The sequence below is a fragment of the Helianthus annuus genome, chromosome 11 (assembly GCF_002127325.2).
Source record: "Helianthus annuus cultivar XRQ/B chromosome 11, HanXRQr2.0-SUNRISE, whole genome shotgun sequence".
NCBI lineage: Eukaryota > Viridiplantae > Streptophyta > Magnoliopsida > Asterales > Asteraceae > Helianthus > Helianthus annuus.
In genome coordinates this window covers 17,377,914-17,391,330 of record NC_035443.2, presented here as the reverse complement: position 1 = coordinate 17,391,330, position 13,417 = coordinate 17,377,914, and the positions used below count along the sequence as shown (strand labels likewise).

General features: G+C 35.0%; 1 protein-coding gene across 1 annotated transcript; it reads left to right on the top strand.

Moving 5' to 3' along the window:
- Nucleotides 1–2,547: 2,547 nt before the first annotated feature.
- On the top strand, nt 2,548–6,782 carry LOC110889781 (splicing factor YJU2). Its single transcript, XM_022137345.2, has 9 exons — nt 2,548–2,691; nt 4,512–4,767; nt 4,864–5,013; nt 5,567–5,701; nt 5,796–5,861; nt 5,961–6,014; nt 6,108–6,179; nt 6,264–6,339; nt 6,428–6,782. The coding sequence occupies exons 2-9, from the start codon at nt 4,570–4,572 to the stop codon at nt 6,607–6,609; spliced, it is 933 nt and encodes a 310-aa protein (XP_021993037.1). The 5' UTR covers nt 2,548–2,691; nt 4,512–4,569; the 3' UTR covers nt 6,610–6,782.
- The last annotated feature ends 6,635 nt before the right edge of the window (nt 6,783–13,417 follow it).

Sequence of the window (13,417 nt, the reverse complement as noted above, 5' to 3'; positions counted from 1 at the left end):
TATTTGAAAATTAGCTTTCTCTTGACTTTTTATAATCAAGTTTGACTCGACAATTGACCTAATTAGAATGGGAATCAGAGGGTGACCTTTTAAGGGTTTAATGCCCACATAATTACCAACTCATAGGTACTTTCAAAATGAAATTTGACTGGAGCAATTAAGATTAATGACGAAGTCAAACCTTAATTACGGCGGTTTGACTAAACGCTAATAAACTAAGTAAAACTGAATTAAAGGAGGTTAAGCATACTTACAATAGTCTTAAGCACAACTAATGATCACTAGGAAAGATGCTTGAGCTCCAGGAACCTCCAAGAAGTAAGTTGTGAACTTAACAAGTGAATGAGCAATGAAGACCCAAGTTCATGGCCTTTATATAGGTTTCTAAGATCAATTTGATCATGCCAAACAAGCCTAGGATTGTTTCCAGATGATTACAAGTGTCCCTATACCCTTTAAAACCATCAAACAAGCCCATAGAATCAAAAACAAGTGTTTTAAGTCAGTTACAAAGCTTTAACATGCAGCTGTGCAAGAAATCTGCATCTGGGCATTTTAGGCGGGCCGCGTAAGGTCCCATAGAGGGTTTACGCGGGCCGTGTAAGGGTCTGATCCGGTCAACAAGTTTCAAAAATTGCAATTTTGGTCCCTGGTCCTTCCAAACTTGATTTTAAGCTTATTTCTTGCATTTTAAACCCCCAAGCTTGACTTTTAAGGACTCCAAGTTGTAAACCAACTTTTTTTAGTCCCCGGTTATTCATACGTTCACCGAAAAGTCTTAAATTTCAACGTTGACGCTTTACCCCCTCGTATACGAATATTGTCATAACTTTCTCATACTTTATCGAAACCTTGTGAAATTTTTATCACACATTCTTGTGAGTATAATTTATCATTACAAAGCTTCGGGTCTGCTAAAAGATCACTCAAAGGAATACTTTAAACATGTTGACATATTTAGCCCCTGTAGTTTGTAATTCCTCACTTTCTTTCACAATTAGCTTCGTATGATCCATGATTTATTCGTTTAAGGGTATAAACATCATGTAGGGTTATTGAAAGACATATTTATTCATTGTTGACATTTTGAATCCTTTTACACACATAGATTCCTTATTTGTCAACTTTAGTCCCTCTAATTCAATCCTTTGCACGTTTTAAGTCCATGACACGTGTCGATACAATATTGGACATGAATTTTCGAGGTGTTACACGGGTTTTTCGGGTCGGGTTGTTCGGGTTTTTGTCTAGAAAAATTTGACCCAATAACCGACCCATTTAAAGTTCAGGTTAGTCGGTTTTGGGTTATTCGGGTTCGGGTTAGTTCGGGTCGGGTTGTTAAGTTTTCGGGTTTAGATGTAAAATAAAAAAATAATGTTTTTTACAGGATATTATCAAAATTCATATTACTACTTTAAGAATATCATCAAAGTTCAAACATTATTTGACGATATGCTATTATAGTGGAGAGTTCAAATGAGAAGAAAAATTTTGTAAGAATAAAAAGAATAAGTTTTAAACCAATAGAAATGCTCTATTTTACTTCATTTAATATGTGCATTTAATATTATTAATAAGGGCATATAGGTAAATTTCTAATTGTAATTAATTAGCTAACTAATTAAACTTGTAACTCCTTGTTAAATATACTATTTCAAGATAAAATAATTTAGGGTTAAGGACAATTTTCGACATGTGTAGGATAAATTTTAGTATATGTAGGATAAATTCTTAAATGTGTATGATAAATTTAGATATGCGTAGGGTAAATTTCAGTAGTGTAAGATATATGTAGGATAAATTTTGAAATGTGTAGGATAAAATGTTTTCTTTTTGCTTTATTAATGAGAGATAAGATAATTAATAGGAGGAGTTATAAATTTAATGTTTTACCATTATGACTTTCTGTTTTTTCTTCTCACATTATATTTTTTCTCAAATGAACCTTCCCCTGCTATTATAATATTTAAAAGTTCCAAAACTTAAGGTTACATAAATTAAAGACTCTAAACTTCGGGTTTAGATGTAAAATGAAAAATTAATGTTTTTTACAAGATATTATCAAAATTCATATTACTACTTTAAGAATATTATCAAAGTTCAAACATTATTTGACGATATGCTATTATAATATTTAAAAGTCCCAAAACTTAAGGTTACATAAATTAAAGACTCTAAACCGAAATACTTCTATAAGAAAAAAACAATAAATGTTTAGGTTTTTTTTCAGGTTTTTGGTAGGGAAAAAGTGACCCGATAATCGAACCATTTAAAGTTTGGGTTGGTCGGGTTCGGGTTTCTCGGGTTCAGGTTTTTCGGATATTCACTAATTCGGGTTCGGATGGCTTTGAATTTAGGTCGGATTTCAGGTTTTGGATAAAAATGAGCAGCCCTGGTAGTAGACATATACGTTTACCACGAGACAGATATATTTTCTTTTACTTAAAGATTTAGTTTTTGGGCTTCTTCTGCATTTTGGGCCTGAGGAGCCGGGTCATATAAACAAATTATGAATTGGGCCATAAAGAGCCGACGTTTACCCCCATACGAATAAATTGAAAACAACCTGAAACAATTTCATACATCGTTGCGGTCACTTTTGAAAACCCGACCTGGTTACGTTGTGGTGTTGTTGGATACCTCCATCCACAGGCGATTTCGATCTCTCAATCAACAAACAAGGATATCACAGTAAGTTTCCTCCTGTTTACTTCTTTTTTCATGATTTCGATTGATTATGACCGTCGCTAATTAGGGTTTTTGCGATTTTGATTATTATTCGTTGTGCGATTTTTATAGGCTTGTTTAATTTAATTAACTGCTGATTTATTGTTTGTTTTTGATAGGGTTTCTGTTATGCTGTTATGTAATTGCTGGTTGTATTTAGTGGTTTATCGTTTCATGATTGATTTATGTGGATAGTTTAATTTAATAATTGGGGGATTTTTAATGTATTTTGTTTTTATTTATTTTGAGTTGATCTGTTTATACTTTTTGATTGACAGTTTGCTTTACAGTTTACACACTATGTTGTCTTGGATGTTGTTATCATCTTTAGCTTCTTAGGGTTGAAGAATCTAACTTAATATTTGAAGCCCAGAATCTGGATTTTGTTAAGAATCGCGACGTTTAGTTTGTAACCGTTAGATAAAAGTTTCCGTCGTGAATTGTTTTCTACTTAGATAAAATCGAGACTTTTTTGCTTAAAAATTTGTTCATGTATGTTAGAATAAGAAGCAAATAAAGCTTACCTTTGATGTAGATGTGCGATATAGATGCTAAGTAGTTAATGCTTACATTTGAGATATCGGTTATCGCGGTTGGATATCGGTAATTTTAATATCATGCTAAATTTACATATATAGCAATTTAACACTAACAAGTCACTATACTCTCCTACCATAAACAAATTAACATTTTGCAACTTGCAAAACACTAACAATTGTAGCAAGTAGGAACTGGCTAAGACTTAAAACACTAATAGCAGCAATAAGAAGAAAGACGAATGGTAGAACTAAGAAGAAAGGTACTGACATCGGGAAAATAGATATGCAGTTGATCAGACTTGCAGCAAATATCGACCTCATCTTGTTCGTTTTCTAGGGTTTATTTGTGTGATTTGGTAGATGACACGAGGGATTCTTCTTTAATTTTACAAAATTTGTTGTGATTTTATTGTTTTGTGATTGAATTGAGTGGAGAATTTGTTGTTGTTTCGATTTAGATTCTTTATTTGTTCTTGACTTGTTCTAGTTTCTGTTCTTGCTGTTGGCCTGAAGATCTTGTGAACTTTGGCATAAGTTTCTGTATAGGAAGAATCAAGTGTCTAAATTTGTTAACGAGTATCCGAATTCTTATACATGTAATTGATATTAATTATTAATCTTTTTCATCAGCTTGAGGTCTTAAGATGGTATTTATATCATTTTTATTTGCTACCATGACTGCTATTTGGAATTTATTGAATGGTTAATGATTAATAATTAACTGCTGGATCGGTCCAGTGAGGCTCTTTCTAAAGCGACACATTTCAACCCGAACCTATTTTTTATTAGAACATGTTCTCATCTCACCTGAACCAAGTTTGAATCTTGGATCGTGGATCGTGGTACCCTAGCGATTTAGGTAACTATGAACTTGATAGTTGAATCTTGATGCCCCTTGATTGATATTTTTCTTTACACACTATGTTATCTAGGATATTATTGTCGTCTTCGAATTATGTGTTTCTACATGCTTTGACTTGGTGTGTTGGTATGATGTGCGTTTTCGAGCCGAGGGTCTCTCTGGAAGCAGCCTCTCTATCCCGATGGATAGAGGCAAGGTCTGTCTACATCCCACCCTCCCCAGACCCTATAAGTAGCTTTGCTATTTGTGGGATTTACTGGGTATGGTTGGTTGGTTGGTTGGGTACTTTGCTCGATTTTCAAATGTTAATACCTGATGCCTTGTTGTGAATGTGTTTACATTCTCTTTTTTTATTCTAATATGTTTTTTGTTTGTTTAAACAGAAGTTTATTGGATAATCAGCCTATTTCCATCGGTTAATCAGTAAGCAAGAAAGAAAAGATGGCAGAACGAAAGGTGCTGAATAAATACTATCCACCGGATTTCGATCCGGCTAAAATTCCAAGAAGGCGCATGCCAAAAAACCAACAGATTAAAGTTCGTATGATGCTTCCAATGAGCATTCGGTGTGGCACATGTGGGAACTATATCTACAAGGGTACAAAGTTTAACTCCCGCAAAGAAGACGTTATCGGTGAGGTATGTTATCAATAAACACTCATCCACATACATATGCATCTACATATGACATATATGAGTAACTGACAATCTGACATTCACTTGTTACGTGTGCAGACATATCTTGGAATTCAAATATTTAGATTCTATTTCAAGTGCACGAAGTGTTCGGCCGAGATTACTATGAAGACCGACCCTCAAAATTCCGATTATACTGTTGAGTCTGGAGCCGCACGAAATTTTGAGCCTTGGCGTGCAGAAGATCAGGTGAGTCTATATACAAAATATTAATATAGTTTGTTTTATCTACTATTGTTGCGACTTTCGTCTAAAGGTTTGTTTTTTCACATTTGGATCCAAAAGGTTTGAAACCTTGCCATTTTCATCCGGCTCGTTAACTCCATCCATTTTTCCCCATTAAGTCAGGGATATTTCCGTCTTTAAGTTAACAAAAAAGATCAAAATACCCTTGAATTAACTGAGAAAAATGGATGGAGTTAACGAGCCGGATGAAAATGGCAAGATTTCAAACCTTTTGGATCTAGATGCGAAAAAACAAATCTTTGGACAAAAGTCGCAAACCTGGCCAAAACTCAGGGACGAAAATGGCATTTTACTCTTTATAAAATTTTTATTTTTACCTCAAAGGGGTCAATTAATACATCGTTACTAAAAAAGAAATGGGTCAAATTAGTCGAAAGGCGCCCGGAGTCTATTGTCAATGTGTGTGAAATTGTAAATCAATTTGTTTAGATAGTTATTGTTTTGTAATCGTAATTAACACTATATTCATTTATAAAAAAAATTGTTAATGTTTCAGGTGGGTGACGAGGAGCAAAGGAAAAGAGATGCCGAAGAAATGGGAGATGCGATGAAATCGTTGGAGAATCGAACACTTGATTCAAAAAGAGAAATGGATATTCTTTCGGCACTCGATGAGATGAAGTCTATGAAGGTTTATTTCTAACCATACACACATAAATATGTGTGTTTATTTATTTATACGTTCGTGTGTGGATCTAAAAACGCCATTTGTATCTGTTTTGCAGTCAAGGCATGCACACGTAAGTGTGGATTCAATGCTTGAAGCCTTGCAGCGATCAGCTCCCGTACAGGTATGGTATTTGATTCGATTTAGTTATAAACATTAAAATAATAAAATTTATATATGATTATTAGAGTTATTGCTTATATTGTTTCTTCGTCTTTTACAGCAGGAAGAAAAGCTTGAAGAAGAAGACGAAGCACTCATAAAATCTATTTTTCAAGTTAGTACGACTTTTAAGTTTTATAATCGAGTTAATCACGCTATGTTTCTATCACCTGTTTGTTAAGATTCTTAAATTTTGAATTTTTTTTAGGGATCACGAGAGTTTGTGCGAAGAATTGATGATGACGAGCTTGATGACGACGACGACGATAATATCACAAAGGTATGACAAGGTCGTACGTATATCGTGTCTATCGTATGTTTGTTTTTCGTAAAGATTTTATCTTATAGCGTAATTGTAATGCAGAAGAGGAAGATTTCTGAAGACAAGCCGACCGATTACTTAACCAAAGCCAGCATTGTCGACAAACCGAACAAGAAAGGTAAATTAAATTCTACGGTTTTTTCTTTTTGTGTGTGTAGAAATGGTTTAACTTAATATTTATAATACTATTATTATTATTACTGCAGAAGAAGCGAGTGGTTCATCAAGTGGGCGGATCGTTCTGAAGTCTTCGACAGTGAAGTTTAGCGTCGTGAAGAAACCGTCAGAGGCTAAAACACAAGATAAAGTTGAAGAAGAAAAGATTAGCCAAAGTAATGGACTTGCTTCATTATGTCAGCAGTATGACAGCACCGATGATGAAGATTGACACATTCGTGTTTTATATATTGTAAGCAACTGTTCTACTATGCTTATAAGCATTGATCGAGTTACATAAATATTGGACCAGAAGTCATTGGGCTGCCACCGAAGCATTTAGTTTTGCTGTCCCTATTGGTAGTTAACGCAGTTGTCAAGCGCAATCAATTGTTGTCTTAACTATCTGTGTTGTTATCACCTTCCCCCGTCAGTTGTTTGCCTCCACGGCTGCCTTACCCGTAACCCGCCTTTAATCAATTTCCATCACCGCTGTCGAACACCATGAGCGTCGTCTTGCTCTGTAGACTTCCATTATCGTCATTCACAACCGTTTCCAGTCAATGTTCACAATTGCAGCTGTTATTGCTGCATGTTTTCGTTTTCTGTTTTTTTTTTTTTTTGTTAAATCGTTTTCCAAACTTAAAAGTAGGGAATGTTAATAAGTCGGTCAATGTCATTGGTTTGGTTTTGTGGCTGTTTTCTTTTGGTCGGTCGGTTTCAAAATTTTAAATTATATTTAACAGAAAAAATGGACGGAGTTAACCCAGTGGATTAAAACGGTAACGTTTCAAACCTTTAGATTAAACTGGTAAAATGACGCAAACCACAGGGACTAAAATGACATTTAACTCTTTAATTAAAGTTTTTAATTAAAGATAAAACTGGCGTATGAATGTATGATAGATAAACTGTTGACTGCAAGCCAATGTACATATTAATAAATTCTTAACCGGATTGCAAGTAAAACCCACATTACATATTAATTCTTAACCGCATTGCAAGTAAAACCAACATTTTGTTTGATATCTAAAATGGATACATGCTGAGTAGGGCTGTCCAAAAAGCTTGCGTCTCAGAGGTTGCTCGGGAAAAGTTTGTTCGATATGGCTCGGTTAGAAAATGAGTCTAGCTCGGCTCGTAACGAGCCAGATTGGCTCGGTTTGGCTTGCTTGGTAGCTCGGTTTACAATCGAGCCGAGCTCAAAGTTGCCCTGGCTCGGCTCATGAACGGCCCTAATGTTGAGGTTAATGGGACCAAGCTCAAACCGGAAGCAAACAGTTGGTAACCTAATATTGGCTTATGTGTGACTTAAAAACCGTTAAAACTGTATATGAACAACCCAAGCACAGACAAATGTGTACCCTTTAATTGTAATTTAGAAATCCCCCAAACAATATTCTTGAAACTGAAAAACAAATTTGTTGGATGAATCCAATGTGCCGAAATTGATGTTCCAATGTACCGTTAAAACTGTATACATCGCACATGGGCATCTCATTTCCATTAAAGTACTTCTCTATTATTGTATCCAAACAGTGCCAAGTGGTACGATTTACTTCAAATTGGCTAGGAAAATTGGTTTTTAATAAACCAACCTTTGTCCCGTTGGTAAATAATAATCTTATCTACGTAATTGTTATACAATAATCCTATCTATCAACATGTTGGTTCTTAATGAACTTCCGTTAATTATTTTTAACTGAAGTTAGTTTTTAAGTTTTATCTATTACACAAACAGTCCATGTAGTTGTAATTTACTAGTTTTAACTATTTTGTAAAACAAAAAAACGTCAAGGGCTATGTAATTAAATTTTATATATACATATGTGTACTGTAAAACAACTATAGGGACTGTTTGTGTAATAAATAGAACTTAAAAACTAATAAAGGCTCAAACTATCTACACACTTGGTGTAGATAGTCACCCCAAAAAGTGTTTTTTTGACAGGACCAAAACGCGACCAAAGCTCGGCGTTTTGGTCCGATCAACAGACCCGTCAGACATCCGTCAGTCTTTGTCTGGTTGACCGGACCAGAACGCCGCGCTTTGGCTACAACTCGACACTGTAGGGTGTGCATATAGGCACATTGGTGTGCCAATAGGTACACCCAATAGAAAAAACGTAAATGCAACCCCTTAGTTTTGAAAATTTATTATTTAAAATTCTTTTTGAACTCTAAAGCTATCCCTAATGCCTGAGTGAGTCTTCTTGAGACGGGATGTCAACCTTCCATATTGATTTTGACGCTCCAGGTCTTACTCACCAAAGAACACCATTAAGAAGGAAACACACCACTGTAGAAAAACTCTCTTGAGTCAGATTCTATCCCAAACTTTAACCATCACCTCCATTCCATTAGACTAGAAGGACCCGGGTATTTATCATTTTAAATAGTTATAGAATTTGTGAAATATTTACTAGTTCATAGATTTTGTTATAGTTTACTTTTACAAATGTGTATAATGAATTGAGTTGAAATATTTACTGTTCATAGATTTTGTTATAGTTTACTTTACTTTTATAAATATGTATAATCAATTAACAGTAATTAACATATATACTAGTACTAGATACTAATAACAAATTAATAATACTATTATAAGGATTACATTTATTAAAAATTTAACCTTTAAAATACATTGCTTCTTATGTGTTGAATAAATAATTTATAAAGCCCATTATATGGTTTTCAATTCTGATTTGCTCATACATATCAAAAAAATACAGATGACAAATTCTAATATTTCCTTATTTTTTAATTGTTCTAATTATATAACCATACCAATTCAAAGGGCATGTACAATAGTTTTTTTTTTTTGTCTTGGAATGGTTATTTTGGGTGGTGGCACCAATAGGTGGATGCCATGGCATCCTTTATTTATTATTATTTTTTTAATAGAGTTAATTATTGTTTTCATCCATGTGATTTGTCACAAATCACTATTTCAGTCCATTAGTTTAAAAATTATGATTTCGATCCCTGTGGTTTCACTTTCGTAATCATTTTAGTCCACCTCGTAACCATTTCAGTCCCTGTACTTAACAGAATAATGGATTAAAATGGCTACAAAAGTGAAACCACAAGGACTGAAATGGTTACGAAAGTGAAACTACAGGGACTGAAATCGCAAGTTTTAAACTAATGGACTGAAATGGTGATTTTTGACAAACCATAGGGACGAAAACAGTAATTAAGTCTTTTTAATTTTTTTTAACAAGGTTCAATTATATACATTTACAATTTTAGGTAAGTGCTATGACGGAAAGAGCCTTCTATTCTAGACGCTTGCATGCGAGTTCGGGTCTCTTGTTCAGCGATTTTCCAGTCTTTTATTTTATGGCCAAACTAAATATTTGCAGGAATCAAACCCAAATATATTGTGACGAGTAATCAAAAACCAAGTTGTAACCACTTGAGCTTTGTGGGCTTTTTTTCTCTATAAGCCAAACCTCCGTTTAGTATAAATTTGTAGGAATTTCAAAACATAGTTTTATAAACTTAAACATGCTTTTTTAATCACATTATTTTAATAAATACATTTTATAAGAAATTCCATGGATGTTTAATAAACCATAACAAAGCATTATTTCTTTAATAACTTTTTTTAAAGATGTTTAATAAACCATAACAAAGCATTATTTCCTTAATAACTTTTTTAAAGAACCCTTTTTTCCAAATAAAAAACCTTACGCGTCACATACCATCTGATGTAAATTTCCTTTGATGGTTTTCAATCGATATATCATAACCAATACCAACCGAAATCCTGCAGAGTATGTGCAATCGGACGGTATCGTAACTGAAGCCCCGCTGCGTAGCGCAGGTGTTTTTCTAGTTTGCTTATAATAACTAAGAAACTTAGTTAATGAATCTTAGATTAATTGGTTTGAGAGGAGATAACTCATAGCCTTTCAATGTGAAGGTATGGGTTAGAGTCCCACTTGATACAATATTTTCTAGGTGGGTCAAGGGTTTTTTTCTTTAGAATGATGAACGTGCCTGATATAGAATTTGTTGACGCTTAAAGAAACTAAGAAATCTCTTTAACTTACTTATCTTGACTGATAAAATATAATACTTAAAGTAACATATTTTTCAAAGGCTTAAGAAATCTCTTAACTTACTTGTCTTGACTAATAAAATATAATAATTAAAGTAACATATTTTTTCAAAGGTAATGTATGAACATATAATAGAATGCCATTTTCTCACAAGATTTTTGTAAAGATATTCTTCCTTTAGTAAAACAAATTTGAATTTGAAAAAATCACTAATTATTTAAAAAAAAATATAAAATCATCGAAAAATCAGCAAAAATAATAATAAATAGATTAAGAGTATAAATTAGTTTTAAACGAATAAACAATTCCCTCCATATTTAGAATTTTGTTTTTTTAACGGCAAATTTGGATCACTGATGGACCACTGGAGTATCATCGTGTCACCAGTTGAACCACCCGATCATATCCATCTCCATTAGGCATAATGTCTAGACACCAATTCAGAAGGAAATCCAATAAATATGAGAAAAACCCCTTGTGAGAATCAAACTCATAAACTATTGGTCCCAAAGCCTTATCACATCACCAAGATACAAAAAACATACCAAATGGATTTTTTCAAAACAATGATCTATTAGTCCTAAAACCTTATCATACTTAAAGATACCAAAAACATAGCAAATGGATTTTTTCAAAGCATTCACTTTCAACCCCACTGGTTTTTTAAATTTGAATGGTGCTAGGGAGATATGTACCTTCGTCTGCATAGGCTCCACCGCATATGCTTTTGACAATAATAACGTTTCTCTGTCTATAAATAATAATTTAGTGAGAGTCATTTTTTAAAATATATATCTTATTTATTTATTTATTTATTATTGTTTACTTTTCAATACTCATTTTTTATACACGGATATTAATCATGATTCGTTACATGTTTACATAGTGACTGACTAAGAGCATCCGTAGTGGGGCGCTTTATAACGGGGAACAAGGTCATGGCGTCTTATAGTGCCGCCCAACACTGAAACAGGGGGCGCTATGGGGATGTTTTTTGAAGCCAACGCGATACATATAGCGGCGTGAAGGATTTGCACATTGTTTCCCCCACTCACACACACATATATATATATATATACATACATATGTATGTATGTATGTATAATTGAAGGGTTATATAACCCCTTACCACTACACCCTCTTGTGATATAAGATCGTGTGGTATGGTGGGGCGTGGGTTGAGGGCATGGTGCGACACGTGGAGTATGGGGCACCCAAGACCAGAAGCCAATTTCAAAGGGGTATAGTGGGGCGTGGCTGAGGTGGCGTGAAAAAAAGCCAATTTCAAAGCGCTAGTTCTCTTGGCCAATGAGTAGGGGCGTTCAAAAAACTCGTGGCTCGCAGCTCGCTCGAAACTCGCTCGAAAAAAGCTCGAAGAAAGCTCGGCTCGAAATTGGCTCGGTTGTCAACGAGCTAGCTCGGCTCGGCTCGGTTTGTAAACGAGCCGAGCTCGAGCTTGGCCTGGCTCGGCTCGTGAGCTCGTGAGCTGGCTCGATAAGGTTTACATCCTTCATTTTTTGTCCCACATCGCTTGGAAAACAAAAACTAAGGGAATATCTCCCCTATAAAAGAAGGTAAAGACAATGTACAAAGTAAATTAACTATTTATACTTGCATAATTAGCCATATGGTTAAATTAAATGGCAATTATGACCCTTAGTCTATGAAGAAATTCATTTTAAGGGCTTTTTAAGTAGTAAATTTTGCGGTTTTTTGTAAGTTCGAGCTAGATCGAGCCGAGCCGAGCTAGCTCGAATTCTATCGAGTCGAGCTCGAGCCTCAAATCTCAGCTCGATTTGAAATTCGAGCTCGAGCCGAGCCAGCTCGAATCGAGTTGGAGCCGAGCTCGAGCTGGGTCTAGCTCGTCTCGACTCGGCTCGTTTACAGCCCTACCAATGAGGTTCCGCCATGTCATGTGGGTAGCCCCACCCAACGCCCGGGCTGAAACCCCCGCCCAAGGGGCCACGCCGAAACCCAAGCCCACCCGGGGTGGTGACTTGGGCGTTTGTACCCAACCCCCGCCCCATACCCCATAGTCTAAAGCACCATAAAGCCCATCTCTTACGCATTTCGCCAGTTGTCGCATAACGCCCTCAAAAAGTCTTTATGACTACACATTGCCTAAAATTATTTTGGTTCAGGCATTTATCATAATTAGAGACACAAAAATGAGTATACATGTTTATATCTTTTTAGTTTTTTATATCTTAGACTATGGGGTATGGGGTTTGGGTTGGGGGGTTTGGGTTGGTTGAAAACGTCTAAGCCACCAACCCGGGGGCTTGGGTTGGGGTGGCCCTTGGGGTTTGGGTTTGAAGTCGGGCGTAGGGCGGGCTAGCAAGGTGACATGGCGGGCTCTCGATGGCCAAACCAAACTAGCTATTTCACATGCCCCCATGTGTCAACTCATACCCCCAAACCCACGACCATCATACCCCATGATCTTATAGTCATGTTATTTTTAGAAAATAAACAAACACAAAACAACAAAATATATATCATTTTAATATTTAGATTCAAAAAAGACTGGCCTTTTCGCCACATAGCAAAAGAAGCAGGTGGATAAGATTTCCATCCAGCCAATAATGGTGGTGTGTTTTTCAAAATCGTAATTAATATATGAAGTTTATTATACCGATATATATTTTATTGAAAATAGAGTTTTGTTCAAAATAAAATAAATTTTTGTATCCTATCATCGGGTATTGGTACTGTAACGAACTGATACCGACCAAACATCGGTACTGATACCCATATACATTTTTATGGTCTTTCGGTTTTGATAAATTGAATTTGAATTTTTTTCTTTCTTTCGTACAGCTACTAAAACAAACCGATACATGTATTGATATTTTTATTTATAGTTCTCGATTTATGTATGACACGTGAAATATAGTTTCAAATACAACTTAAATGTTGCATTTTAAATACATTGAACACTTATTTTCCAGAGGGTAAAACCAAGTAGGAAAG